Source organism: Echinops telfairi, unplaced genomic scaffold, assembly GCF_000313985.2.
Source record: "Echinops telfairi isolate 266 unplaced genomic scaffold, ASM31398v2 ScPeMD7_7468;HRSCAF=8506_0, whole genome shotgun sequence".
Classification (NCBI taxonomy): domain Eukaryota; kingdom Metazoa; phylum Chordata; class Mammalia; order Afrosoricida; family Tenrecidae; genus Echinops; species Echinops telfairi.
In genome coordinates, this window is record NW_022111369.1 from 48,969,276 (window position 1) to 48,996,774 (window position 27,499).

Below are 27,499 nucleotides of genomic sequence, written 5' to 3' on the forward strand. Positions count from 1 at the left end.
TCACAGCCTTGATATAATTAAAAGGAAGTCTCCTATTCCTACTTAAGCAGACTATGTGGTAAGCCTTGTACTTCCTCCTCTCCTTGACGGTTGGAATTTCATAACTGCTCAATGGCCTGCCGTATTACCTGCTGGCCCTTGTGCTATCAACAGCCTGCTACATTGCCTGCTGAACTTGCATCCAATTGATTGTGCAGCCATGAGCCTGACCTACTGACCTTGTATTCATCCGCCTTTGCCTCTATCAGCCTGTGGTCTACCTGACTCTTAGTATGTCTTCCTGTTTCCTCAATCCTGGCAGCTACTCAAGTCAGGGAAAAAACCCGATTAACAACCAGCCCATGAACTTGACTTACCTGCTTCTACAACTGTGTGAGCCACTTTCTTATTATAAAATTCTTTGGCTAGATGTATGTATATACATATATGTGACTGCTTATGCTTCTTTAGAGCACCTAGCCAAACACATGGGATTCTAGGAAGAAGAATTCAGTATTCGGATTAGAGGAAGGCTTATGAGTGACCTGCAGTCATCAGATGATGCACTCATGCTTACTGAGAAAGCACAGGACTTGAAGCATTGGCTGATGAAGATCAAAGATTGCAGGCTTCAATATGGATCATAGCTCCATGTAAAGAACACTAAAATCCTCTCAACTAGCCCCAAAAGACAGCATCGTGATAGGGCGTAGGGGGAGGTTGAAATTGGCAAGGATTTAATTTTGCTTAGACCCACAGCCTTGCTCCTGGAGGCAGAAGTCAGTGAATTCACTGATGAACTCTGCTGCACAGATCTCTTTAAAGAACAAGAAGGTCACTTTGAAGACAAAGGCCTACCTGACCTAAGACACGGTATTTTCAATGGGCTCATCCAAATGTGAAAGTTGAATAATAAATAAGGAAGGTGAACGAGGAACCAATGCATTTAAATTATGGTGTTTGCGAAGGAGGCTCGTGAAGTGCCATGAACTTTCAGAAGAGCGAACAATTCTCTCTTGGAAGAAGGATAGCAAGAATGCTCCTCAGAAGCAAGGATGGCTAGACTTTGTCCAGATACTCTGGACCAATTAGCCTGGAAAAGGACATCATTCTTGATAAAGTAGAACATCGTCAAAGAGAAGATGACTGCCAAGGATATGGACAGCCATAGTGGCAGAAACAACGAGCTCAAACATCACAAGGGCTGTAAGATGGGGTAGGCCGGGCCAGTGTTTCATCTGGGCATAGTGTCCCTATGAGTCATAACTTGGTGCGGGCACCCAGCAACAACACTGTGATCTTGTAGCAATACTTTTCGGACATGTCACTATATACAAAATTACAAGCTAGATGATCCGGAGTGGACTGTAATATACAGTTCTTCCCAGATATATTGGGATCATAACTTTTTGTGTGTGTGTGTGAAGGCTTTAATGAGACTAGTAGCTAGTAAAACACAATTTGGGGAAATAACACAAAGGTTCTGTATCTCAATAAAATATTAGCATCGCTACTCTAATATATCAGAAAATGAGCTGATATGGTAAATAAAACATGTTCCACAGAAGGGCTACATTATTAACTCAGCCTTGGATTTCAAGCACAATGTCTCAAATATTTCTCATTGTATTAAAAAGCATTTACATATAAGTCTTTTGGAAATATACTTACTTATTAATTATGATGAAACAAGGAAGAAATGTGCTCACTGAAAGAAAAGCATTTCTTTCCCACAATTATCTAAAACAAGCTAGCAGGCAAACATTTTCTGTAGATTAAGGCTCTGATCACAGTGCATCCCATAAATCTTTCTGCAAAGGTTGTGCATGTTTATTCCTGTTTATACTACATGCTTGTTTAATATTTCCACAAAGTTTTTTCTCCACACACAATGTTTTCTTAAACATATAAAAACTGTTTGACTCTTTCTGTAAACTGACAGGAATAGAATTCCTTCCAATGTTCTCCTTAGAATTATGATAGGGGAGGGATTTGTAGGGACGACTTACAGAAAACGTGCAGCATTATTTGGAACTTGAAATTCTCAGAAGACTCTAATGTTCTCAACTCAGTTTTCCAAACACTGGTTTTAAGTCCATGCCCTGGCTGTCTCTTTTGATCATTTTTGATGACACACAGTTTCAAAGGCTAAAAATGAGCCTTTAGGCCCATACATGTAATGTCATTTACAAAATTAAAACCCTAAAAATGTGTAGTAATATGAAAATATGACAATTCCAGCAGAGAGTGTTAGCAAGACAAATAAAATTCTGCCATCTGTGTAAGAAATAAAATCATCTTGTAAAGGCAGGGTATGCTTAGAGATATCAAATACATTAGAAGGAAGCCAGCATACTCCATTTGACTTTGAATCTATTTGTGTGCTTATGGGGCCACTTGGATAATTCACTGAACTCAATTTCCCCTTACTAAAATAAGCCATCATTTTGAAAAAGAAGATATTGAGATCGCAACTGTCATAACCATTAGTATTCTCCAGTGATTTCAAAATAAGCACAGGCACCACAGGCAAGCGGGGTTCAAGTCCCAGACCAGCCTACAGCTGTTTGACTTAGGGCCCCAGTGCTTGTGTTCCCGTCTCTTAAACGAATGATGCTCATGGCCTCTTCCTAATAGATGGCTACAGTCATCAAGGAAGTTAATATAAATACAGCACTTAGGAAATGTGTTTGGTACACGGAAAATGCAATAAATAGCAGTTATTATTCAACTGGATTCTCAAAGGTATCTTTAGTTAGGAACAATGGAATTGGGCTTAGGAGAAGCGGGCCAGTAAAGTGTCTCGTTTCTTTTGTTAATGAACTGCGTGACCCGGAAAAAGTCAGAATCCTGGCACTCTCCACAGCACAGGCACTCTCCAAGAAGATGCGGAGGAAAACGTCACGAAGGGGCCATGGGAAGACTTGTGGGTAGTGAAGTCTGCTTAGGAACTAACTCAGGTAGTAGCAAGAACAGGCAGCAAAGCCTGCCTCTAGGCTTCCAAGAGACACGGAAGGAAAATTGTTACCAGAGGCTGCTGAGGGCTGGAGCAGTGGTAGAGGAGCCACTGGACAGAGCGTCTCGTGTCATCCCAGGGGACGTGTCACTGTCAGACTGCAGTGCTGAAGCAGAAATAGTGAGGAGGGCAGGGGAGTGGGAGAAGATTCACCCGAGTCTCTGTCTCTTCTCATCCTCGGATCCCTTGCTGAGGCTGCCTGTTAGCCAAACCAACAGGAAGCCAGGGGCAAAGGGGCCTGGGTGTTACTGTCCTGGGGATCAGCTCCCAGGGACATAAAGCGTGTCAAGAACAAAGAAAGACTAGGGAGGGGAACCAAAATGCAATACCACATAGCATGACTTCAACTCTAAGGCCCCTTCCATTTCCAATTCTAAAATTCCCAGTACCCGTGGATCTCCCTAATTACGACTCTCTACGTTGTCTAGATTATGAATATTCTACAACTAAACAAGTGTAAAGTATAATCAGCACATATACATACTTGCTAAAATTAAACAGAAGCCTCTCAAAAACTAGAACAGGTCCTGTACTGCTCAAAATAGTAAGTGGTTGACCAGCAAAAAGGCAAAAGATGGCTCCAGAGACAGCAGTGCCCAGGAAACTCTCCAACACACCCTAGAGAATGAAAAAATAGAGGCGTTAAGTGAAACACATCTTGTTTTTCCTTTCTATCTGTCACTAGAGGGATCAAGTTACACACACACACAATAAATAAACAGAAACAACATCATTGCCATTAAGACGATTCTGATTCATAGTGACCCTGGAGGACTGGGTGGAACTGCACCTGTGGGTTCCTGAGCCCGTAACTCTTCAAGAGAGTAAACATATTCTCCTGTCTCCTGAAGAGCAACTGGTGGATTCAAACTGCCGACCTAGGCGTTACCACCCAATGCAGAACCACTATGCCACCAGGGGTCCTAATGAAGTCACAAGAAGGTGCTTTCAGAAGGCCTTAGTCCTGGTGATGTAATGAGTTACACATTAGGCTGCTAACCTCAAGGTCAGCAGTTTGAAACCATCAGCTGTTCCAAGGGAGAAAGATGAGGCTTTCTACTCCAGTCAAGAGTTATATCCTCTGAAGTCCACAGGGCAGTTCTACCTTGCCCTATAGAATCGCTATGAGATGGGACCAACTCTAAGGCACTGAGAAGAAATATATCAAACAAATATGAATACAGATTACCAAAGCAAATATCACCCTATGTTTCACCTGAGGTCCTTCCTTCCTAGTAATGTAAAGGATTGGATTGCTCTAAAGAACTGTAAGGAACTATAGTCACTGGTAGCAGACTAAGGGAGAGAAAATGTGGCGCTGATCTGTACTGAAAATATTAATTGAAGCGACCATTGCATTCAACAGTACTCCCACATGGGGAAAGTAAAGCGGGCCCTGTGATGCTGTTTCTCTTGTGGTTGTTCTTAATGTTTGTTTTGCCTGATTTCACCTTGCATGGAGAAAACCTTTGCTGTTGACTCCATTCCAACTCATAGTGGATAACGGTATAACGGTTGCATTGGGTTTCCAAACCTTTATAGAAGCAGACTGCCGCATCTTTCCCCCAGGGAGCTGCTGATGGCATTGAACCACAAACCTTTCCGTGATTAGCAGCCGAGTGCTTAACCTCTATAACACCACAGTCCTTACGCTCAAAGTGGGAACTTATACATTTCCATCTTTTTGTACAGAAAATATTTCTCTTGCTATGGGAAATATTTTCAAGTGGAGATGGGGGAAAATGAGAACATGAATGTAATTCATTATCCATTCTGCAATTTGTATGATACAATTTTTCAAATTATCATTATATGTTATCCAATATAAACATATGGTAGAGCTGTTCCTAACTCAATCTTTAGGAGAAATAAGTGTGCAACAACATAGCTAATCCTTGTAGGAAAGATCTCTGGCAACCAGCCCATTCTTTTCGTTTAGTATAGAGCAAGAAAATAGAAACATGGGTTCCCAAGCATTACTGACCTATCAAATTAACCTCATAGTCTGTTTGTAATTGTCTCGTGCAAGCCCAAAGCCTCAGGTAAAGTAGCCCACTTGCTTTTTTTAAAATTTCAAAATTCAGTTGAAAAATAAAAACATATACCAAAATTAAGAAGAATCTTTGTAAGTTTAAATAGTATTTTATAAAGGGATAATTTATAAATCCCAAAAGAGAACCTATCTATTATCCTTACACAAGACTATTAATCTGGACAGTAAAACATGCAAAGCAGAACAGCTTCAAATGAGTAAATAATCTATGTTTTTAAAAGACATGACTGTATTCAAGCTAATTTACACAGAAGAAGGATACTATGTCTGATCTGTAAATTTATGTGTAGTCTAAAACAAAATGGCACTCTGGACAATTTCTCTTTTCAATAAAACTAGAAATTATATATTCATATCATTCTGCTTCATTTTTGCAAAGAACAAGTACCCTTTTAACACCAACCACCCTTGACTGAAGCAGAATGAATTTCTGGGGAACCCCCGGAAGTACTCAATCATTTTCTGCCTCCTTAATTAACCTGAGCACCTGTCATGTCAGCCTCACTAAACCACCTTTCTATAACTCCAAAATGTTCTCCAGAGACTAAGCACTCACTTGAAAATTGTAGGGAAAATATAATGTACACAAAGTAATTGTGAAGATTTTTTTATTAACTTAGATAACGTATACAAACTCCCATCCTTACTCAAAAACCACCTCTTTGAGGTTTCAAGTGTGGCTGAAGGGTCCTGCAAAGAGTCATCACTTACATCTGTGGTTCAACTTGTGGGTCATGATACCTTTGGGGGTCGAACGACCCTTTCACAGGGGTCACCTGATTCATAACAGCAGTAAAGTGACATGTATGAAGTAGCAATGAAAATAATTCTATGGTTGGGGGTCACCACCACATGAGGAGTGTATGAAAGGGTCGCGGAGAACCCCTGCCTTACATGAATCTGAATTCCAGTATGTGGCTGAAGAGCGCCCCCTTTTACTATGCAGCCGCTCCATGCGATCAGAACGCCTGGCTCACGCGTCCTGACAGAAACAGAAGCAGACTCACAAGCAAGACTGGGAGCACCAGAACACACTTTTTCTGAAGACAGAAAGCTGTCCTTCGATATTGAGATTCAAGGTTCAATGATTCGTACTAGGAGAAAGTATGGCACAAGAAGTCTTTAGAGCGTGGACCTGCCCATCCACTACCTCACCCTTGAAAACAGAAAACTATGCCTTAGGCTGGAATTTCCTTGTGCACTTTTTCACCTCCTGTGCATTAACACTGGACTTTAAAAATAATTATTTTGGTTTTGGGGAAAGTTCCTGAGTAAGCTCGTTTTCCTTGTGTCCGACGCTGGTGGTCATCCCCTGGATGTCCCAGCTTTCTTCCCACCTCCCCCCTGGGTTCTCAGTCTGCATCTGCCCTTCTTTCTTTTCTGTCCCTTCGTGTCCTCTGAACTTGGTGAACGAATCAATGCCGCCTGTCCCTTTGCTCTCCTGAGCAGTGTCTTCCTCGCGGCATCACTGTCCACTGTAGAACGCTGGCTATTGTTCCTCTGAGAGGTGAGCCCAGGTCCAGTTCCAGGAGTGGGGGAGGGTCAAGATCACAGATCTTCCACCGGTCTCTCTCTGCCCAGTCATTCTGCAGGCACTGTTCCACATTTTCTGTCTTTTTTTAAATTGAGGAAGCTAATTTTACAAATTGCCATTCATTTTTAATATACATTATTAAGCATTACTAGCTATTATAGACATTTAGTCAACAAACATTTATTGAGTACATATGAAGTGCCAAACTTAATTCTAGCATATTATGCTTCATATTCACGGTTTACATTGTATGTGTAAATGTTTGCTTATAATTCAATGTTTTGGTTTTTAAAGATCATTTTGTTGGGAGCTCTTATTGTTCGACATTTCTGTCCCACTCTCTGGTCTATTGGGCTCCCGGTCAGAGTGGTCAGCAGGGGCAGCCAGGCACCATCTAGTTCTTTTCATCTCATAATAGTGGAGGCTGAAGCTTGTGAGATGCTTTCGTCCTTTAGAATTGTTTCATGTTTCTATGTTCTTCACTCGTCTCTGCTCCAGACAGGAAGAGACCAGTAGTTGCAATCTAAATGGCTGTTCACAAGCTTTGAAGATTCCAGAGCCAATAAAACATTGTCTCGCTAATAAAACATTGTCTATCGCTAATAAAACATTCCCTATGTTCTGGCAATTGACCTGGATGTTCCCTTCAGACCATGTACTCTAAGTCCCCACACCCAGTGACTCATTCCCTGGCGGTTTGGAAGTGCTAAGGCAATTTGTCCCCTGTGTGTTCCACCATATCCATGAATCTATCTGCAGCCCACACAAATATAGGTAGGAATATCCCCTGCCAGACCTATACACACCGCGAGTGTGGTCCTACAGGCTTTCCCACACCGGTCCAGTCACCTACCTACCCATTACTGTTTGTTATTGCAAGTTTGTGTGTGTAATAGTGTCTGTGTGCATTGCCTCTCGCTCTGGCATCTCTCCTGGTATCTGCCCCTTTGTCTTGGTCACACTGTGCTGACCTCCTCCTGGTACATTGTATTTCCCTTCACCCACATTCCGAGGTGCCCACTCTCTAGCTACTGATTTTGCCTCCCCAACCCTGGTCACCGTCAATATTTCTTTCTCTCTCTAATCTTTTCCTGGTCGCTTAGTCATTGTAGTTTCATACAATATTTGTCCTTCTGTGATCGATCTATTTCATTCAGCATAATGTCCTCCAAGTTTAACCATGTTATGATGTGTTTTGGAGATTCATCATTATTCTTCAATTCTGCAGAGAAGTGTGTTGAGTATAGGAATCATAATTCATCCACTGGTTGCATAAATATTCATCTTTTTGCTGTTATAAATAATGCTACAATAAACCTGCGTATGCATGTATCTACTCGTACCACGGTTCTTATTTCTCTAAGGGCTTTTACAAAGTAACATACCTTCCTTTTTATGACTTACTTTAATTCATATGTAACATGAAAGGGCAGGGCTTAAATGCTTGCTCCAAATCAAAGTAACACACTGGGTACAGATAAGCTAAGTATCATTGCACATTCTTTATCAAGCATAGAGGAGTGCCTATTTCTCATCATTGTTACAGGATCAAATATAGCATAGCCTGAGTATATGGGAGAACATGAAAGAAGAGAGAATAAATCATAAGATTAAAACTGCCTACTTTATTTGGCATAGCTGTTATTGCCCACGATAACAAAGATTGGGCCCTTTCATGATAGCCATGTTTCTGTCTGCCCATCTCACGATCTACAAGCCCTCCAGGAGCTCTGCCTCCGTGTTCTCAATATAAGCTAAAGCATCTGAGGAAAAAAAGGCCCAAAGATTTGTCGATGGGGGCTACATCTACGTAGGCTAGAGACAAATCACACACTAGGTTCTAGCTATCAGGCAAGAGCCGTTGTTGCTCATTCAGCAGAGATAACAACAAATTTCTTCCAAAAAAAGATTTATAAAAGCCACGAGACTGTTAAAAGGCAGATTATTTTTACCCCAGTACTTGATCCTTTGGTAAATGCTACAGTTTCCATTCTGTTGCTGACAATTTTGAAACAGAGACAGGTGATTTATTATACACACTGCACTGCAAACTTGCTTAAACTTAGAGATGCTTCCAGCATTTCTGAGAAAAGACCTCTTTTCAACATATTTTGACATGTTACTCTCTAAGTTACAATACAGCACTGCAAAAATATTCTCATGCAATGAATAATTTTAATTTAACCATAATGAGAGTTTAAAACCATCATAAACTCCTATTCTGATTTATTATATTTGGTATAGTTCAATATAGAAAGGAAAAACAGTGCGCGTGGAAGTGGGTATTTTTAGTAACCATAATTCACAAAGACACTTCTACATCTGATTTCTCAGAGGAACAAATTCCCAAGCAACTCCTGAGCACGTGGACAGCTGCGCTCCGGAGCACGGCAGAATCAGGCTCAGCAAGGGCTCCCAAGCGGTTTGGTCGCGCTCTCACTCTAAGCCGCTTCTCATCTGGTGACACACACAGAACAGTAGAAAGAGAAGGGAAAACCCCACAAAAACCTGGCAGCAAGGACATCTGAGTCTAGACCATGCTGCCACCAGAGAGGTGATGATTTGGGAAATGGCACGTAGTCTCTCTCTATTTCAGTTTCCTCACATTGGCTTAAAAAGTATGAGATTCACAATGTAGCAAGTGATATTGTGCCATTTACTTCATCTATGACTGTCAGCAGGTTTCTTAAGCTCATTATACCTCAATTTCTCCAGCCTGTCTTCATGAGGTCAATACACTTACAGCAGATGATATGTGCCAAGTATTTAGCATAGTCTCTAATGCATACATCCAGAAACAGAACCATGCCATCACCATGGAGCGGATTCTGACTCATTGCAGCCCTATATAGGGACCACCTCCATGGATGCACATCTTCACAGGGCCAGGAAGCCTCATCTGTCTCTGGCTATCTGATACATAATTTCCAAAAACTGTGACCCCCCTACACCGTGTGTGTGTGTGTGTGTGTGTGTGTGTGTGTGTGTGTGCTGCAAAAGTATTTACTTACATTTATCTTGGCTTATGGTACAAAAGTTTTTTATCGCTGTGAGGGTGCTGAGTGATCTTTTTTCTGAAAAGGGGCTGAGGTCCAATAAATTTGGGAACCTATTCTGGTTGATCTCCAAGGTCTCTTGCAAGTGCTTCAGCACCAACAGCACTGTCTTGGAGGCAGGTATCAAAACCAAATCACTGAGCTGATCCCAACTCCCAGCAAGCCGGGAGGCCAGAGCAGAAGTGCCCCTTTGGGCTTCCGAGGCGGTCAGTCTTGACAGGGGCAGAACACGTCTTCTTGCTCCCTCCGAGGAGTTAATGTGGTCAATGAGCAGAACAGTTTCTCAGCAGTCCACAGGCAGCCACTCCCCCCAACAGTGGTCCGTCAGAGACCTGAGTTTACATAGCTTCTCGAGCAGTCACACGGTGGGTAACCTCTCTAAATCTTAATTCTCTTTTCTTATAAAACCACCGACCTCACAAAATTAATGATTTGGATAAAATAAGATCATACTATATGAAGAGCTAAAACCCAAACCTAGCACAAAGTAGAGGTACAACAAAGTGCCCATTCCCTTTCCTTCACGGCTACTCGGCTCCTTCGGCTCAACCTCCTGAATGTGTTTGTCATAAGAGAACAGAGCCGGAGGGAGACACTCACCAGGAGTGACGTGAAAAGCGAGGCAAAGACTCGCCCTCGGAGGAAAAGGAAAAGGAAAAGGAAGGTGACAAGTGTCTCTAGAGCCTCAGCATTTCCCAGAGAAAATCCTCGATCCACTGAGGCTTTAAAGCTGCTTCTTTTCATCCGCTGTGTAATCAAACACAGAGAATCAACTATATCAACAAAAAACAGCTCTACTTTATAGCAATGAGGTTAAAATCCAAAACAACTTGGGAGGATCCTTCTCCTTACATGTTGACAGTAAGAAATACAACCAAGGATATGCCTTGCTCTTCAAAACAGACAAGAGAACCAGCACAAGCCATGGAGTTGTAAGATCAAATATGAAAGAAATCACACCACTGGAGCAAAACTGTTTTTCCTTCCAATCATGATTGGGAACATGAGCTTCTTAAATCTGAGATACTATGATTCTCAGGACGGGGGCAAATTAAAGATGTTAGAGATGATAAACCTTCTTTAAGCTATGCTGCCAATTTTGACTTTACTATGACTCAGTATCTTCCTATAACATTGAGACATTTTTATGACTTCATGTTCTTTATGAGGGAACTTATTAATTGAATTAATAATTATAATGTTGCTGAAGGAGGCTGGTTTGAGAGTGAAGAAGGAAAATAAGTAAAGGCTATGGAGAAAAGTTGACACAGCTGCTCAAAAAGAAATGTCCTACTCTATTTTCCATAAAAGGAAACTTGAAAAAAATAAAATATTTTGATATAATAAATAATAAAGCATTCACTAATATCATATTTCCAAATGATTTTTTCCCAATTTAATCTAAACTGGTGTTGTTTTTGTGTGTGTGATTTGAATGAAAGTTTACGGAATCCATTGGTTCCGGTCGACTGTCCGTACACGCTTTGTGGCATTTCTACCACTTTAGGGAAAATTTTATCCAGTGTTGCTGGCATTTCCTTGAACCGAACATAATGTTGAATAATAAAACTAAATTTATTTGTACGAGTTTTCAAATATAGAATTTGGCCAAGATCAATAACTTAACCTAACTCCTTTGAAACGTTGCCGTTGGAAATGTAAAAGCAGTTCTAAATTATCTTTATAAATTTTGATTTCAGATCTTCAGAATGAGCCATTTCACATGACCAAAAATTAAAAAGAAAAGATGCAAATATCAAAACCAGCGCTTTTGAGACTTACATTGCAGGAGGATTACCTGGGGAGTTTTGTTGTTTTTAAATATTGGTTCTTTATCTTCACCCGAAATTAAATCAAGATCTTGGAGGATGGATCTTAGGGGGTTCAGTCTTTTCTCCAGCATTCCCCAGATGAGTCCATGTGGGCCAAATGTGAGATAAACTGATCTAAACAATGCAAACAACCTTGCTCCTCCGTCAAAATAAAAACCACCAGCTATTTACCTACACGGAGGAAGAAAACTGGATACACAATCCTCATTTTTTAGTTCACCTGTGTAACTACAATCTACAAGTCAATGATTTCTGTCCTGAAAATCGCAGCTGCCAAATCCTTCCTGCCACATCTACTCTGCCTAAAATGCGTTGTTGTCGCAAACAGGACTTCTGTTGGCACTGCCCAGCAGGAGCTGAAGAACAAAGGAAAGAAGACTTGGAAGACAAATGATCCATCTTTCTGCTCAAGGCGCTACACCAGCCATAACCTCACCAGGGGAGCGTCAACTCCCAGTCTGCTTCCATCGACTTTGAAGAGCCGGGGCTGTGTCTCCAACCATCTGAAGTGCCTCCTGACAAATGCCCTGAACGGGAAGTAAATGCACACGTACACACGGAACACGTTCAGTGCATCGTAAATTTTTAAAAATTCAAAGTAAAAGGTTTCTATTTCCTAAATGAAAGTAAAAATCTCTGATAGCGAAAGAAATCCCATATATACTCGTGTATAAGCCGGGTTTTTCAGCATATTTTTAATGCGGGTTTTGTGGTAAAATTAGATGCCTTGGCTGATATTTGGGTCGGCTTATACTTGAGTATATATGGGAATTTAGGAACTAAAGTATAAAATAGATGTTACAGGTAGAAAATGATATTTGCAATATCTATGATAAGCAAAGCAAAACTATGCTTACCATACAAAGAAATACCAAGACAATGAGAAAAAAAAAAATCCCCCAAAGTAGCAGGTTAGGCAGTTTATAAAGAATTTTCTTAGTCAAAAATAAGTATGTGAAGTTATTCACCCTCACTTAAAAAAAAAAAAAGGAAGCCCTAGTGGCACAGTAGTTATGTATTGGGCTGTGACCCACAAGTTAGCAGTTCAAAACCACCAGCCACTCCCTGGAAGAGTCGGGGCTTTCCACGCCTTTAAACAGTTAGAAACTCACTCAGGAGGGCAGTGCTATAGGTCCTATGTGGTTGCTATGCATCAACATCTACTCAATGGCAGGGAGACAAAAAGGAAAGGTTAGAATAATAATGAACCATTGTTTTCAACCCAAAGAAGAGCAAGAACAAAAGGATGAAGCAAAAACACCCTGTTTTCAAAGTTACACAATTGATCTATGTATTGTGATGAATTGTATGAGCCCCAATAAATTGATAAAAAAAAAAAAGCTGCTAGGTACATGAGCACTCTAGGACATTGCTAATTAGAGGGGAAATTGGCATGACTTTTGTGGATTGTGGTTTGATAACAGTAACTAGCGTTTTAAACTGAGCGTGTCCTGCAATGAGTCTGCACTGAATGAAGAGAGCACCATGACTGAAAAGATCGTCAACACAGCATCATTTATAAAAGAAAAATAAATGTGGGGAATAAAAACCCTGAACATAATCCAAATAATAAGGGATTTTATAAATTATAACATTGTATGTAAACACCAAATTAATCCTTACGAGTGATGCGGGAGGCGCAGTGAAGTGGAAAGGTGTTCGTGAAATGCTGCTGAGAAAAAGTCAGGCTACAAACAACATGTAGACAGAGGAGGGTCTCATCTATGTAAAATCTCACACAGAAACTGTCGGTATACATGTATATTACAAGAAGTATGGAAATATGATCATGATAATGTTAATAATGCTGTGCAAAGTAAGTGTCTGTCTTATCAAGGAATATCATATGTGCATCAGAAATAACACATTTCCAATGTAAGCAGATTGATTAAATATGCTCAACACAGCAGTATGTGAAAATAAAGCCTCATATTTGGATATGTCAGCTATAAATGTTCCTTATTATGAGACAAATTCCCTTAAAATGCACTCTGCTAACTCCATAAATATCACAACATTCACAGAATTCTAAAAATCTACTGTATTCCTTCGCTAAAAGACTTGTGAAAATAGAACTATATTTACTCCTGAAAAAAAAAAAGAAAATGCCTTTCTTCACTACGTTTCCACTCCGGACTCTATTCAGTCATTCACAATCAAGAATGTAGATTTAAACTAAAGCATTTTCCAACAGTTTTCAATAAAATGACCTGCAATAGAATAGGTGTGCTGCTGGCAGACTAAGCAATCTTTATACCACTCTTGATATAAAGGTTCCATTCAGGACAGAATTTTGAATAAAAAATGTCTGACTGTAATAATGCCTGGAAAATTCATATGTTCTCAAGGTTAAGCATCACTATGAGGGCTCCAGTGTCTATGTGGCTGGGTTTACTCCACACACGATGTGTTTATACGAGTCTCTGCCATCAGGGAATGGCTGTAAATGAGGTCTAACATTAATATGAGACCCAAAGTCTGGACAAGTAAGAGACTGTTAGCAAACTCAAGTGGCCATCTTCTCAAAACACTGAAGCTTTGCCACATGTTGATGGAAATGCTCCCCACACCAAACAGACTGTTTAAATGGATCAAACATTTCTAACAAAGTCACGAAGACCTCAAAGACAAGCAAGAGTGAGTGAGAAGGCTGTCAATTTCCATAAAGAAAGACTGCCGTTCAGAGCCTGGTGGAAGAGGTTCTCAGAAGGAGCCCCGAGCGGACAGCTACTGGGAGGGGAGCTCACAGTTCTGCACCATCAGCGTTAAAGGAAACATAATGAAGTTGGCCAGCTCTTGCCTCACCGGGTGCGCATCTTTTAAGTAGATTGAAGATGATGAAGATGATTTTATGGAATAAACTGTAACCAGGATGAATCTTGGATTTACTAATATATAATCCAGGGAGCAAATGCCAATGAAAACCAGTGATTTTTCTAGGGGATCTTCTGGACCAGTTCAACTCAGTGCACCAGGGCAGCTTGGAAGTTTAGGATCAGTTCATAGGTTCGAAAGGGGGAATATTGATAGACTCTTTCAAAGGTTGCCGGGCAATCACACGGCCACATTGGTGAGGAAAAGGGCAGGAAATTCATGCTGGGGAATTTTGTCCCTTCGCAGCAATGTTTCTGTCCATGCGTCAAGGGTAGCAAGAGGTGTCTCCTGAGAATATGTTGTGGAAAACCTTACTCTGTCTATCCTACACCCTCTTGCCCATTCAGACCTCTTTTTATTCCCGGAACTCAAAGAACATCCAGAAGCAGCAGCATTTGTGGCCCAAACTGCCACTGTGCCACGGTTAAGTCTCAGAGTGCGGATGTCGCCAGCAGAGGCCTAGTGAGATGGGACCACCACTCTCGGAGGACCTAGAGGGAGGACAAGTGGGGGAACACTGGCTTCCCAACATCTTCAGATTGGGGGTTCTTAAGGCTCCTATGATCTTATATTTGCATCCCATGAAGGTATTAGAGCCAGCAATCTAATCAGAAGTTGTTATTGTTATGTGTAATTTGAATCGGTTCTGACTCATAACCACCCTCCACACAGGAGTGCCAAACCCTGCCCAGGCCTGTGCCAGTCTCACGATCACTCTGTGCACCAGCCTGCTTGATGCACCCAATCTGTCAATCCTCTTCGTTGAGGCTGCCCTCTTTCTTCTACTGGACCAAGCATGACGTCCTTCTCTAGGGAGAGGTCCCTCCTGACAACACACTCCAAGTGTGTGACACAAAGCCTCGCCACCCTCACTCCGAAGGAGCATTCTAGACAACATTCTAATTCAAACGCATCAGTCCCGCTCTGGTCTTCCTTGTTCATTGTCCGGCTTCCCCATGCACACGAGCCGACAGAAAGTGCCGTGGGTTGGCTCAGGCGCGCCTCAGCAACTGACAACAAGAGCGAGTGGTAGAGCTGCACACCAACTTGACAAACAAGAGCGGGAATGTAGTGAAGTCTGTTAGTGTACATTACGACAGAGTTTAATTGTGGAAGAGGCATGTTTTTAGGTGGTGGTGTTAGGTGCCTTTGATTCCGTTCCAACTCATCGAAACCCTTCTGCACGATAAACCAAACTCACTGCCATCGAATCCCTGCAGCTTCAGAGCCACCTGTAAGGCAGGGTAGACCTGCCCCTGCAAGTTTCAGAGACTGTAATTGTCGATGGGAGTAGAAAGCCCCATCTTTCTCCAATGGAGCAGCTGGCAGTTTCAAATTGCTGACCCTGTGGAATGCAGCCCAAAGCGTAACCACTATGTTCTCCAGAAGGAAAAATGCTCCGTCCTGCACTCATCACTGCTAGAGCTGAGCCCATGGGTGCAGCCATTGTCAGTCCATCATGTTGAGGCGCCTTCTCTTCGTCACCGACCTTCTCCTTTACCAAGGATGATGTCTTCCTCGAGAGATGTCTTTCTGAAGACGTAAACAAAATGTATGAAACAAATTCTCACCATCCTTGCTTCTAAGCAGCATTCAGATTTGTTTGTACTTCTGGGGACTGTAGCATATTCAATATTCTTTGTCAACCCAGTTGTTTAAATACATCAATTCTTATTTGATCTCCCTTATTCGCTGCCTTCTTTCCATATGCAGATGTGGTGATGGAAAACATCATGGTCAGGGGCGCTTTAGTCCTCAAAGTGGCACCTTTGCTTTTCCTTTTCTTTTTTAAAAAATCATTTATTGGGGGCTCGTACAACTCTTATCATGATCCATCCATCCATTGTGTCAAGCACATTTGTACATTCGTTGCTATCATCATTCTCAAAACATTTGCTTGCTGCTTGAGCCCTTGGTATCAGCTCCTCATTTTCCCCCTCTCTCCCCACATTCCTCCCTCATGAACCCTTGATAATTTATGATTTTTTTTTCATGTCTTACACTGTCCGGCGCCTCTGATTACAAGGCTCTGTATAAAACCCTCTCCCTGGGGATGGACAACAGAGAAGTGGGTGAAGGGAGACCCTTGCTTTTTCAAAGACTAAGGAAACTTCTGAAGAAGTTTTGCCCAATGCAAGGTTTTGTTTGACCGTTGTTTCCCTGAGCATTGATTTTGGATCCAAGTGAAAGAAAATCCTTTGAAAGCTTCATTATTTTCTTGGTTTGAGGAGGATGAGACTAACCAGTCTTTGTTTATTTCACAGTATTTCAGGGGGACTAGTGGGTTTTCCTGCAAAGGACACTGTGACCCCCAGCAGTCTGTGCACACTGCAGTTATATGTCGTTGATCTCTAGGAACAGAAACCACCACAACCTGGGCTGGCCCCTAAATGACTCAACTGCTGGCCAGCGGCTCAGTGTCACCCAGAAGGTCAAGAAAAAGATTTAATTGTCCAGACTTGACACAGACTCCATTAATGGCTACTCTATAAGCCAAGAGACCTCTCAGCGCATGGCCATGGGCTAAGGACTTAGGGCAAATTGGGGAACTCATGCATACATCTAAACTGACATCGTAATGGGGATTATACTTAGAGCCATCATAATTTCTACTGTTTCATTTTAAACGTAATTCCATAGGAAATGATCCACATCTCTCGAGATACGCTTCAATGAGGTCAAGGTTTCTGTTTGATTGTTTTCCTTGCTACATACTTCATCTCTGAAGTGAATTCTTAAACGTATAGCTCTGTCTTTCAGCAGGCAAGACCTCGTGAATAAAGCTGGCAGTCAGTCTGCTTCGACAGCAGCAGTGCACTGACTCATCCGTGTTTTCCCAACATGTTTCTACCCGGCACCCAGGTCTATTTGTAGCCTGACAATAAAGGCCCTATGCAAACCACCTCTGAGCTGTCTGCCTGTAAAGGCAAACGCACTGTTCTCAGCTGACTCATTTGCGCTGCCTGCGCTTTAGAGAATAACCCACTGCCACATTTATGGAGGCACGTGGTATAGTTCAGATTAGCTCAGATTTTGCCAATGCCTATATGTCTTGCCTTGTTCTAGTATCTGGAGAGCCTAATGAAGTCAGAGATTTCACTAACTATAAAGCCTAACTTAATAACATACCCCTGAGGACATACAACCAATGTTGCTTGAATCAACAGCCCAGACTGAAAATTCTGCAAGTCGGGATTTTTATTATTTTGCTCATATACGTCTATCTCCAGAACTTTAAATAGACTCATAAGAGGCCAGTCTCTGGATAAGGTCATCATGCTTGGTAAAGTAGAGGGGCAGAAAGAAAGAGGATGCTATCAGCAAGATGAATCGACACCGTGGCTGCAATAACGGGTTTAAAGAGAAGACCGATTGTGCGATGGCGCAGGGCCAGGGGCGGCGTTTCATCCCTTTTCACACAGGGGCACGGTGAGCTGGAACTGACTTAAGGCCATTGAATAACACAACCACTGACTTGCTCCTGGATTATGGGCTACAGTACAGTTGCCAGCGGGGCACTGCAAATTTTTTTCCTGAAAAGGGGGAGGTTGGCCAAATACGTTTCTGTGCCTTGCTGTGTTCCAGCCACGCGTAGCGACCCATAGGCATGCCAGAGGACTGCGGTAAAAGGACTCTGGGTTCCTGGTGGCTCCGTGAGTTAAGTGCTTGACCACAGCTTGGCGGTTCAAATGCATGGGGCGCGCCAGGCAGAAAGCGTGGGCTCTGGGTTCCTGAGAAGACTAACTGCCTTGGAAGGCTTTTAGAGCCACGCTCCCTGCCCACGGGACACCAGGAGTGGGAGTCAGCACAGAGGCAGCGGGTGTGTGAAGAGAAATTGATCAGCACATTAAAAAAGAAAGAAAAAAATGAGACAAAATATTTTCTTTCAGAGGACCATTTAAGACAGTCATGAGTCTATAGCTTCTATGAAATTATAAATGGAGATTTAAAATATATTAACTAAACTATGTTTAGCAAAGAGCCTCAGGGTCTGAATTAGCTACTTTGACTTAAGTCAGATTTCTGAATAACATCCAGAAAAATTCATTTTGTTGGACTATTTAGCATCTCGACTCAAAAACCATTTACTTATGAGTACGTTCCCTCTGATGCTAACTCAACCATGTCCTTTATTACAAATGAAAAAAGAAGCATCTGCTTTCATACTTTTGTTCAATAAAGTCCTTTATTTTCCCAGGAATTTATTCATATAAAATGTAACTCGTCATAGAAGGGCCAAAAAAACAAAACCAAACCCCCAAACCTACCTACTACTATTGCTAATCTCAGATGCTGTATTCTCAAGTTAAATGGGATGGTGCTGCAAAAGTACTTCATAAGCTACAAAAAGATAATAAACGAACACCACTGTTATTATCACTATGTCCCCATTTCAATGAGATCATGAAAGGGGGTGGTTAGAAATTATCTGCGCCCAAAAGTACCTCATTGCTGAAGGTCTTACAATCCTCTGGAAAGCTTGTGTTCCGGCCTCCTGTTGTCCCCTGAAGTCATAGCAACGGCACACAGGGCCCGATGGGATCGGCTGTGCGACGTGGATGGTTTTCATTGAGTGGTCCCACACGGAGACCCACGGGCTCGTCTTCCTAGTCTGCCTAAGCCTGGAAGTCCCACTGAAATCTGCGTAGCACCACAGCAACACCAAACCATCCATCGATAGTGGCTAACCATGCAGGTCACCTTGGTAGGGAATCAAACCCCAGTTTGACTGGGTTTGATTGAGCGGTAGGTAAGAATTCTACCTCTGCCCCACAAAAGCCTGTGCTACCTAATTCATTGTAGTTTTCTTAAATTCTCTTAACATGTGGCTGCCTGGTTTATCTTCTTGGTATGGGCCTCGCGGTACTACTCCAGTGTTTTCTTAAAAGATCTCCTTTAGTTACATGTTCATGCTGATTGTTTAAAGGGAAATAACTTCTGAATTTGATGGTCTATCAGATTTTATTATAATTCAATTCCTGACAGCGCTGCTAGAAAACAAGTGACATATATACTTTGTGATTGTAGCCTACTACGTGTGGCTCCTACCCCTCAGTCTCCAACTGGTCACACACTGAGCTGATGGACCAGCACAACTCTGTTTTAAAATAGCCATGCACTGCCAGTACTTCAAACCCACCAGATTCCACGGAAGATTTGGATTTTCGGCCTTTTTTTGAAAATCAAAAATTTGAACGAAATCAGGTGCTCGTGCACTGAAGCAAGGCTGGGTGGCCAGTGCCCTCTTCCAAAGACGCAAGAGCCCTCAGGAGTCCTCACAGTCCCCACCCAACCCTTTCCTCTCGTGCATGTGGCCTGTCTGGCCCTGCACAAGCTCTGCGCGGTGTAAACGGGTAAGGCATTTCAAGGTCGGAAGACTAAGTCTCTCCAGAAGGACCTCACAACCAAGTCCTGCCAATCTCTTCCAGCTTTCGGAACCCCATTAGAGAACACACATGAGGCTAAGGGGACTCAGCATCAGCTTAAGGACAACTGTGTTGGGTCATGCTGTGATTTGTTTTTTGGAACCTGGCCTTGTGACCATTTAAGTTCCCAACCCATCTCCTATGCTGATTGACCTAGGATCCAATATTGTTCATCTTGCCTTACCTGTATGTGCTACATTTCAATATTCTAATCATTGTCAGCTACACTGTATTCATGTTCTCTAAATATGAGCCATCTGTAAAACAGCGGCCCCACCCACCACCCCCGCAAAAAAATAAGAAGAAAGAATGTACCAAAGGCAATCCTTTCATGATTCCTATATGCGATGCTAGAAGGGTTCCAGGTGGCGCAGCTGAATAAGACCCGTGATTGGAACTCACCAATCACTCTGGAGTACAAGCACGCGGCCGTCTGCTTGCAGAAAGACTGGCGGCATTGGAAAGAAACCCTGCAGGCAGCTCTACTCTGTCCTCAAGAGCCATGTTTCTCTTCTCTAGAGTGGTTGACGGAGTCATGCCTCTGATCTTTCCTTTAGCAGCCACAAACTTCACCACCGCACTGCAAGCCTCCTTCTGAGATTGCAACCTCAACTAAAAGTTGTCTTCACATACATGCTTTTATGACAGCCACATGATCTTTTCTATCTCCCAGACTCTTATTACTCATGAAAAAGGAAGGCAAATGCCAAGTGCAAAGGAACCAACACATTTTGGCTCACATGAAATGCAAAACAGGCCGACAGTCCTTCCAGCCGAAGGAGAGGCAGTTGCAGGTATAGCGGAAGCATCTGCCTGTAGATATGGAAATCCACACTTGAGAAACATGGCTCAGTTGTTTGATGCTTCTACTTGCTCCTGTTTAAAATGGGGCCGACCATGCACTCCCCCAAAGGGCCTCACCATCACGTTCACCAGGACACAGTCCACACCCGGATTCAGATGGTGGAAGAGCTAACCTTGTGCACTGCACAGAATCAAAGCAGCGGATAAGCTTTTGCCCAAATTGAATTGTGTGTCCTCATTTCCTTCCCTTTTCTCCTCCCACTTGTGACTCAACGCAGATTTCATCAAGCTATTTATATCATTACTAAACTGCTAGAAATACAGCAGCAGGCCAGAAGCAACGTAAAATGCAGCATCCAGCAAAACACAGAAAATCACACTGAGCAGCTCTAGGGCCATCTGCTTCTCGCTGCGCTGTCGGGGTGAGGAAGGCCATCTGGGCTGGGCTATTTGCGTCCTTCCCAGAGCCAGACCCACCTGCATGTTGTCCGTGGCATCCCCAAGCAGTCCCCCAAAAGTGATCGCATTCGTCACAGTCGCCAGGTAAATGAAGAGAATCGCTGAGAGAGCCTGGATATTTAAAGCATCGTAAAAATCACTGGCAAAAAACGGTGCTTTCCTCTTTATGTCCTTGATGAGTCCTCCACAGAACCTGGGCAGGGAACAAGCAAAAACACGTGACCACGTACAACAGATTATCTCAAAAAGATCAAGAGATAATGGACTTCGCCACAAAGGATTTATAGTTAAAATGCCCGAATTCGCCGCAAGACACTGTCTGACAACATAAGATTAAACCCATAATCTGTAGAGAAGTCCATTTTTCCCTATCATTCTATGTTGGACATTGATTTAGGCACACGGTTTCCCAAAGTCCAGCCAATTGGCCTTTAGATTGAATGGTCATTGTTAACGAGTTAAACTTTCTTGCTGCCTAAAGAGAAATGTCCACACTTGTGAGCTGGTCACCTTTTATAATCTGACCACAGTTTCCTTTCCAGCCCCAGTCCACCAGTCCATCAGAGAGCCGGCCAGTCATGCCACAGATGTTCACTGAATCCCTGTGATGTGGCTGGCACCCTTCTGGCAGGGGGGGTACAGCAGTGAACAACCAAGCAAACGAACCTGCCATTGTGAAGTTGACGTCTTGTCCCATGGAGAGACAATAAACAAGAGAAGTCAATAAAATGCTTTGTCATGGAAATCAAGGGGAAACACAATGTCGGGCAGAGTGAAGAAGGGCCAGAGGAATGGTGATGAATGGTTTGCGTGGGGTAGACAGAGGAGGCCTTGGGAGAAAGGGACTTCAGGAGAGGGACTGAAGGAACTGAAGGAAAGAACCATGCAGGTGGGTTCTACAGTCTTGCAAGCTGAGCTCCCTGGTCCCCTTAGCAGCCATGCTCATGCCACCCCCGCCCCTTCCCCAGGAAAAGCTCCTGTCTCAGAGCCATCCTCAAAGGCCTTCTCGGTCCAGTCTATTCCAAACTGGAGTAACTCCCCTACTGCAAATCTCCCTATTTATGTTTAATTTTTTTTGCCTCCCATCAAACCAGCACCAGATTTATTTATTTACTTATGGTTTATCTTCTATCATTACAAAGCAAATCCCATAAGGGCAGGGAGTTCTGTTTAATTTACAGCTGTATCCTCACAGTACCGGGGACAAATTGGTACACTGTAAATATTTCTAGGTGAATAAATGAACAAGCCGCTGGATAAAAAATTTCACTCAAAAGATAAGAAGCAACTTAGATCCAAAGAGGACCTCATCATGAGTAGCAAAGAATCCATCCCGTTACCTTCCAGTTCTCTGCAATTCTTCACAGTCCCCATGACCTCCACCTCCATGGCCCCCATCATGCGGCGTGTCCCCATTCATTTGGACATTCTCTCCACCCGAGTACATATTCTTCCTGAGTAAGACAATAAACCCCAGAGGAGATTAATGTGTCCCATTCACCTTCTGGTTGGCTATATCACGAAGTAGCTAAAGAAGATCAGGCATAAACATTCTTTGGGAGTAAGAGCATTGTTCTCTTCTGCCCTCAAAGACAAGTCTTAAAGGATTATATTTAGAGTCAAGACAAATGAACAGATGCAAACCAAAGGTGGATGAACTGTATGTTGTAAAAGAGGAAACATGTTTCATCTGGCAAATAAAAGATTTCTACAAAAACGGCTTCCCCTGAACCATCATGCTTCGTTTCTAACACTCTTCAATCTGTAGAGCTTCATGTGGAATCAACTGGTCCTGCCTCGGGTACCGGGAAGCACCCCAGGAGAGCCAGGGTTACGTACTCTGCTGCTAACCAAAATGTTGGGGTAGAAGCCCCGCAATACCTCTGCTTCTGTGAAGAGTTCAGGCTAGAAAGTGCCAGGGGGCAGTTCTCCTTGATCACCTGGGACTCACTTGATGACTTGAAATTGATTCAATGGCACCTAACAATAACAGCAGCCTATGCAGGAGTTCCCAGAGCATCTCCACAGAGTCTGTTACTCATTTCCACGTCATATTCGGAGATCTCGAATTGCGATCATTGAAGAAAATCATGGCATATAACATCCATTTTACATGTCAAAAGAATGTGGAACTAAGGGATGTATGTGACTCACTGGAGATACTACACCAGGTAACGGAGAACATGAATACAGGACGGTAGTTACCTGTTCTCATTTTCTCTTCCAAACAAGCCTCATCCCACGATGTCCCAGTAACTGAAAACTCCAACTGCCTGATAATTTACCGTTTGTCAGATGACGGGAGAGTCTTTGGAGGCTCTATCCTGATGGTTGGATCCCACTCCCCGGGTGGAAGGACGATGACTTCATCCAGGAACTCATCAATGCCAGCAATCAGGTCCTGCCTGTCTTTAGCTTTATAAGCAATATCATGGAACACCTGAAGAACAAGGGGAGATCTGCTGATGCAACCAAAGAAGTTCCACACGATGCCAGCAGGAACGATGCAATCTATAATCCACTACAATATTATCACTGCTGTGTTATCACATTTCCTATTATTTATTTTATCCCGATATGTTTAAATCTGCAGATGAGAATCACAAAGGTGGTTAAGTAGAAGCTTAAGAAAATAGCTGTGCATTATTCTATCAATATTATTTAGCAAAATTGTCTTTCATCTCTGGGTAGGTACAAAAATGGATACCATTACAGTGGAATCCAGAAGAAAATGGTTTAGACATACATATTGAAAAGTCATTTCCTCAAAAACTACAAGGAAAACAATTGCTGGTATATCAAGATGAGAAAGTTCAACTTGATTGTTCAGATCAGGTCAAAACCCAAACATTGCAGCTCTCAAATATACAATTTATATTCATAATTAAAAGAAGAAAAATCTACATTACATTGCCAATACAGAGAGTAAAGGACCAGTATTCTGTGACCAGCCGTCTATCTTCAGGGAAGACAGCAACTACAGAACCCAAGGCAGCAAAGACTGCCTCCTGTTTCTGTGCCTCCAAAGGTCCAAGTGTGCACAATCCCCTCAGCCAATTGTTCCAACCCAGCTAATGGCTGAAAGTTCCATACATATAATTCAAGTCTTCCTTACTTCACAAGGCAAATTCCTTAGTGTCTAACAGAGAAGGTGGCCATGTTCAACGCCCTTGCCAATAACTGCTACTAAATGTTGGGAGAAGATCTTCTAGTACAATGGCCAAGCACTTGCCGTAATTGAAACATCAGCAGTGTAATTGATGCTCCATAAGAGAAGGATGTGGCCACCTGCTTTCATGAAGACTCACAGTCTTGGAAAATCTACGGGCAGTTCGGCTCTGTCTATGGGATTGCTCTGAGTTGGATTAGACCCTACGGCAGCTGGCTTGGATGGGTTTAAACAGTGGGAGGTCATAGGGGGAATGAAGGTGAAGATGGTTGTGTCTGCTAGAAATTAAGTACTGGCACTGTTTTATTTTTCTCACACCCCACTTCTCCTTTCTCCTTAAAGACTATTTTTTTGTTAACTTAAAAAAATTCTTGTCAAGAAAAATTTTCCTCTAAGGAACATGATGGGTATACTGCTTCTAATTCACTCTGCTTGTTATTCTGGTAGTCTGAGCTATAGTGAATATTCTTCTCCGACACCATAATTCAAAGACATCTTCTTCAGTTTTCCTTATTCAATGTTCAAACTTTCACATGCATATAAGATTGCTGTAATCCCTTATTCCACATCCTCTTCTGAATCTATCCTGAAGCGCCGTGTCAATGTACTGCTGCAACCAATTTTTAATTAAAATATTATTAACATATTATATTAATGATAATGTTGCTGTTAGGTGCCAAGGAGTCGTCAGTTCTGATTCATCGCGACCCCACGTACAAAATAGCAAAACAACACATCTGAAAGATTCCTTCTGGGCCATCCCTACAATTGTTCTTCTGTCTGAGGCCATTGTTGTAGCCCCTGTGCAAACCCCTCTTTTTCACGGCCCCTCTACTTTACCACACATAATATGCTTTCCCAGAAGCTGGTCTCTCCTGACATGGCCAAAGTACATGAGATGAAGTCTTGCTGTCCTTGCCCTACAGAGCACGCTGTCTGTACTTCTTATAAGGAGCCTTATGGATGTAGATCTTCCAAGACAATTAATTTCTTATTCTGGTAGTCTGAGTATATTTAATATTTTTCACCAATCCCACAAATTAAAGACATGAGTTCTTCTTCAGGCTTCTTTAATCATTGCTCAAGCTTTCAAATGCATGCGCGATGGCTGAAAAGTCGTCTTTCAAAGTGCTACCTCGGCCTGTCAGACTTGGTTTTTCTTTTGGTAGACTATGGTTATGTTAGTCTGGGTAGACTAGAGAAACAAATCCATAAAAACTCGTATGTGTAAAAGAAAAAAGTTTATATACAAGAGCAATTGAATATTGAGAGAATGTCCCAGCGCAGTGCAGATCAAGTCCATAAGTCCTATATGAGCTCATATGTCCGATACCAATCTATAACGTCCTCTTCAGACTCACGAAACACATGCAATGACATCGAGTGCAGGACATCACAGGCCAGTGGGTAGAAAGTCTTTGGATCCAGTGGCGTTGTAAGCATCTCAATGTTGCAGGGGTCTCCTCGTGGCTTCTCCAGGTCCAGGGTTCTGGCTGCATCAGGGTTGGTCCATGTGGCTTCTCCTGCTCCCGGAATGTAGCACCATGTGTCTTGTCAGGAGAGTGTCTCCAAGAAAGTGAGGTAGTGAGAGTGTTTCCTGCCTCCAAAGAGGAAATAATAGAATTCCCAGCATCCTTAGGGGAAGGCCATGCCCACACAGAAGCCTCAATGGCTATGACCCGATTGACTGAGTAGACTCCACCCCTTCACTCTCAATCCTCTTAAATCCCAAATTGACTCCAGTTTATGTAATTACCACAATAGTACCTTCAATGTTCTTCCTCAGCAACATAGTTCCAATGCATCAATGACTTCTTCTTCAGTCTCCCTTATTCAATATCCAACTTTCACCTGTGTATGAGGCTCTGGCAAATGGCTTGGGTGAAGCTCACCTCAGCCCTCAAAACAACCTCCTTGCTTTCCAACCCTTTAAAGAAGTCTTGTGTAGCAGATTCACCCAGTGCAATGACAGAAAGCTCTGCATTCGGAAAGATCACCTTTCTTTCAATGGGCACAGATAGAGTTATCTTCTAGGCATTTGGCCAGGTGGCTGTCTTCTAAATTTCTTGCCATGGACAAGTGGATGCTTCCAGCACTGCATCCCTTTTTTGAAATATTTCAATTGGCATTCTGCCAATCCCTGGTGCTTTGTTTTTGGTTAATGCCTTTAGTGTAACTTGGGCTTTTTCTTGTAGTACCATAGGTCCTTGAAGACATGCCGTGTACTGAAACGTTCAAATGCTGACCACTTTTTTTTTGGTGTAGAGATTCTGTGTATTCCTTCCACCTCTCCTGATGCTGCCTGAGTCATTCAGTGAGTATAATTAAGTCTTCTGGAATTCCCATTCTTTACAGTGTTACACATAGCTTGTTACCATCCACAGAATCCAATGCTTTTGCATAGTTAAAACGCAAGAAAACATCATCCATCTTTTTGGTGCCTCCTTCAATATTCTATTCTCAGCACTTATCTCTTCAATTCCTTCCACTTGAGGAATGCTGATCAATGTTTTTCCTCAGCATGTCATATCGTAGGTGGTAACACACACACACACACACACAAATACATAAACCCACTGGGATACCTAGTCCCCTCAAGGGGTGGGGGGTGGATTGGGGAAATAGCATAGCTATTCTTCAGCTCTCAAAGTCACAGGATAATGAATCCATCAAGTACATTTCTAACTAAAGTGTATTCTTTTCTGCACTTAACATATGGGGAAGTTGCAAATCAAGCAGGAAAAAAATGTGGAGTGAAGTTAACAACTGAACTGGAAGGACGCAGAAGCAGAAATTAATGATCCTGTAATCTAATGCTATTTCTCTTACTAGAAGACCAGTGGGGGCTCCTAAATTTTATCATTTCTGAAATTAGTATAATAACCAATTATTTTTGGTATAGAGATTCTGTATATTCCTTCTTTTTTTTTTTTTTTGATGCTTTCTAAGGAGTTCAATGAGCACAATTAAGTCTTCTGGAATTCCCATTCTTTGCAATACAGTATATTCCAAAGCATTTAGGATCCACACAACCCAAGGCTTGTCAAGGAACTGTAAAATTGTTAATGTAGTTTAGTTCTACTGTCATTAATTTCCACAAGAAAATCATAAAAACATGTGGTTTCTGATAATTAAGAAACAATACGTTGTCTAATTGTTATGTACTATTTTTCTATTGAACCCAATATTTCTGAAGCAATATGAACACTTCAATTCCAACAAGGAATATTTTAAATATTTTCAGAGATAAAATTTAAATTTTAACTGTTAGGGACTATTCCACAATACCCTTGATTA

The 27,499-nt window shown here is 42.2% G+C and overlaps 1 protein-coding gene across 2 annotated transcripts in view; it reads right to left on the bottom strand.

Annotated features, from left to right (window-relative positions):
* SLC4A4 (solute carrier family 4 member 4) overlaps window positions 1-27,499 on the bottom strand; it is a 348,568-nt gene that overhangs the window by 86,400 nt on the left and 234,669 nt on the right. For both annotated transcript variants that reach the window (XM_045284208.1, XM_045284209.1), the window contains 4 exons: window positions 23,319-23,473; window positions 22,374-22,487; window positions 21,052-21,226; window positions 3,480-3,613 (listed from right to left, as the gene is read on the bottom strand). In XM_045284208.1, coding sequence (XP_045140143.1) covers window positions 3,480-3,613; window positions 21,052-21,226; window positions 22,374-22,487; window positions 23,319-23,473 — 578 coding nt within the window. The remainder of the gene's footprint in view (window positions 1-3,479; window positions 3,614-21,051; window positions 21,227-22,373; window positions 22,488-23,318; window positions 23,474-27,499) is intronic.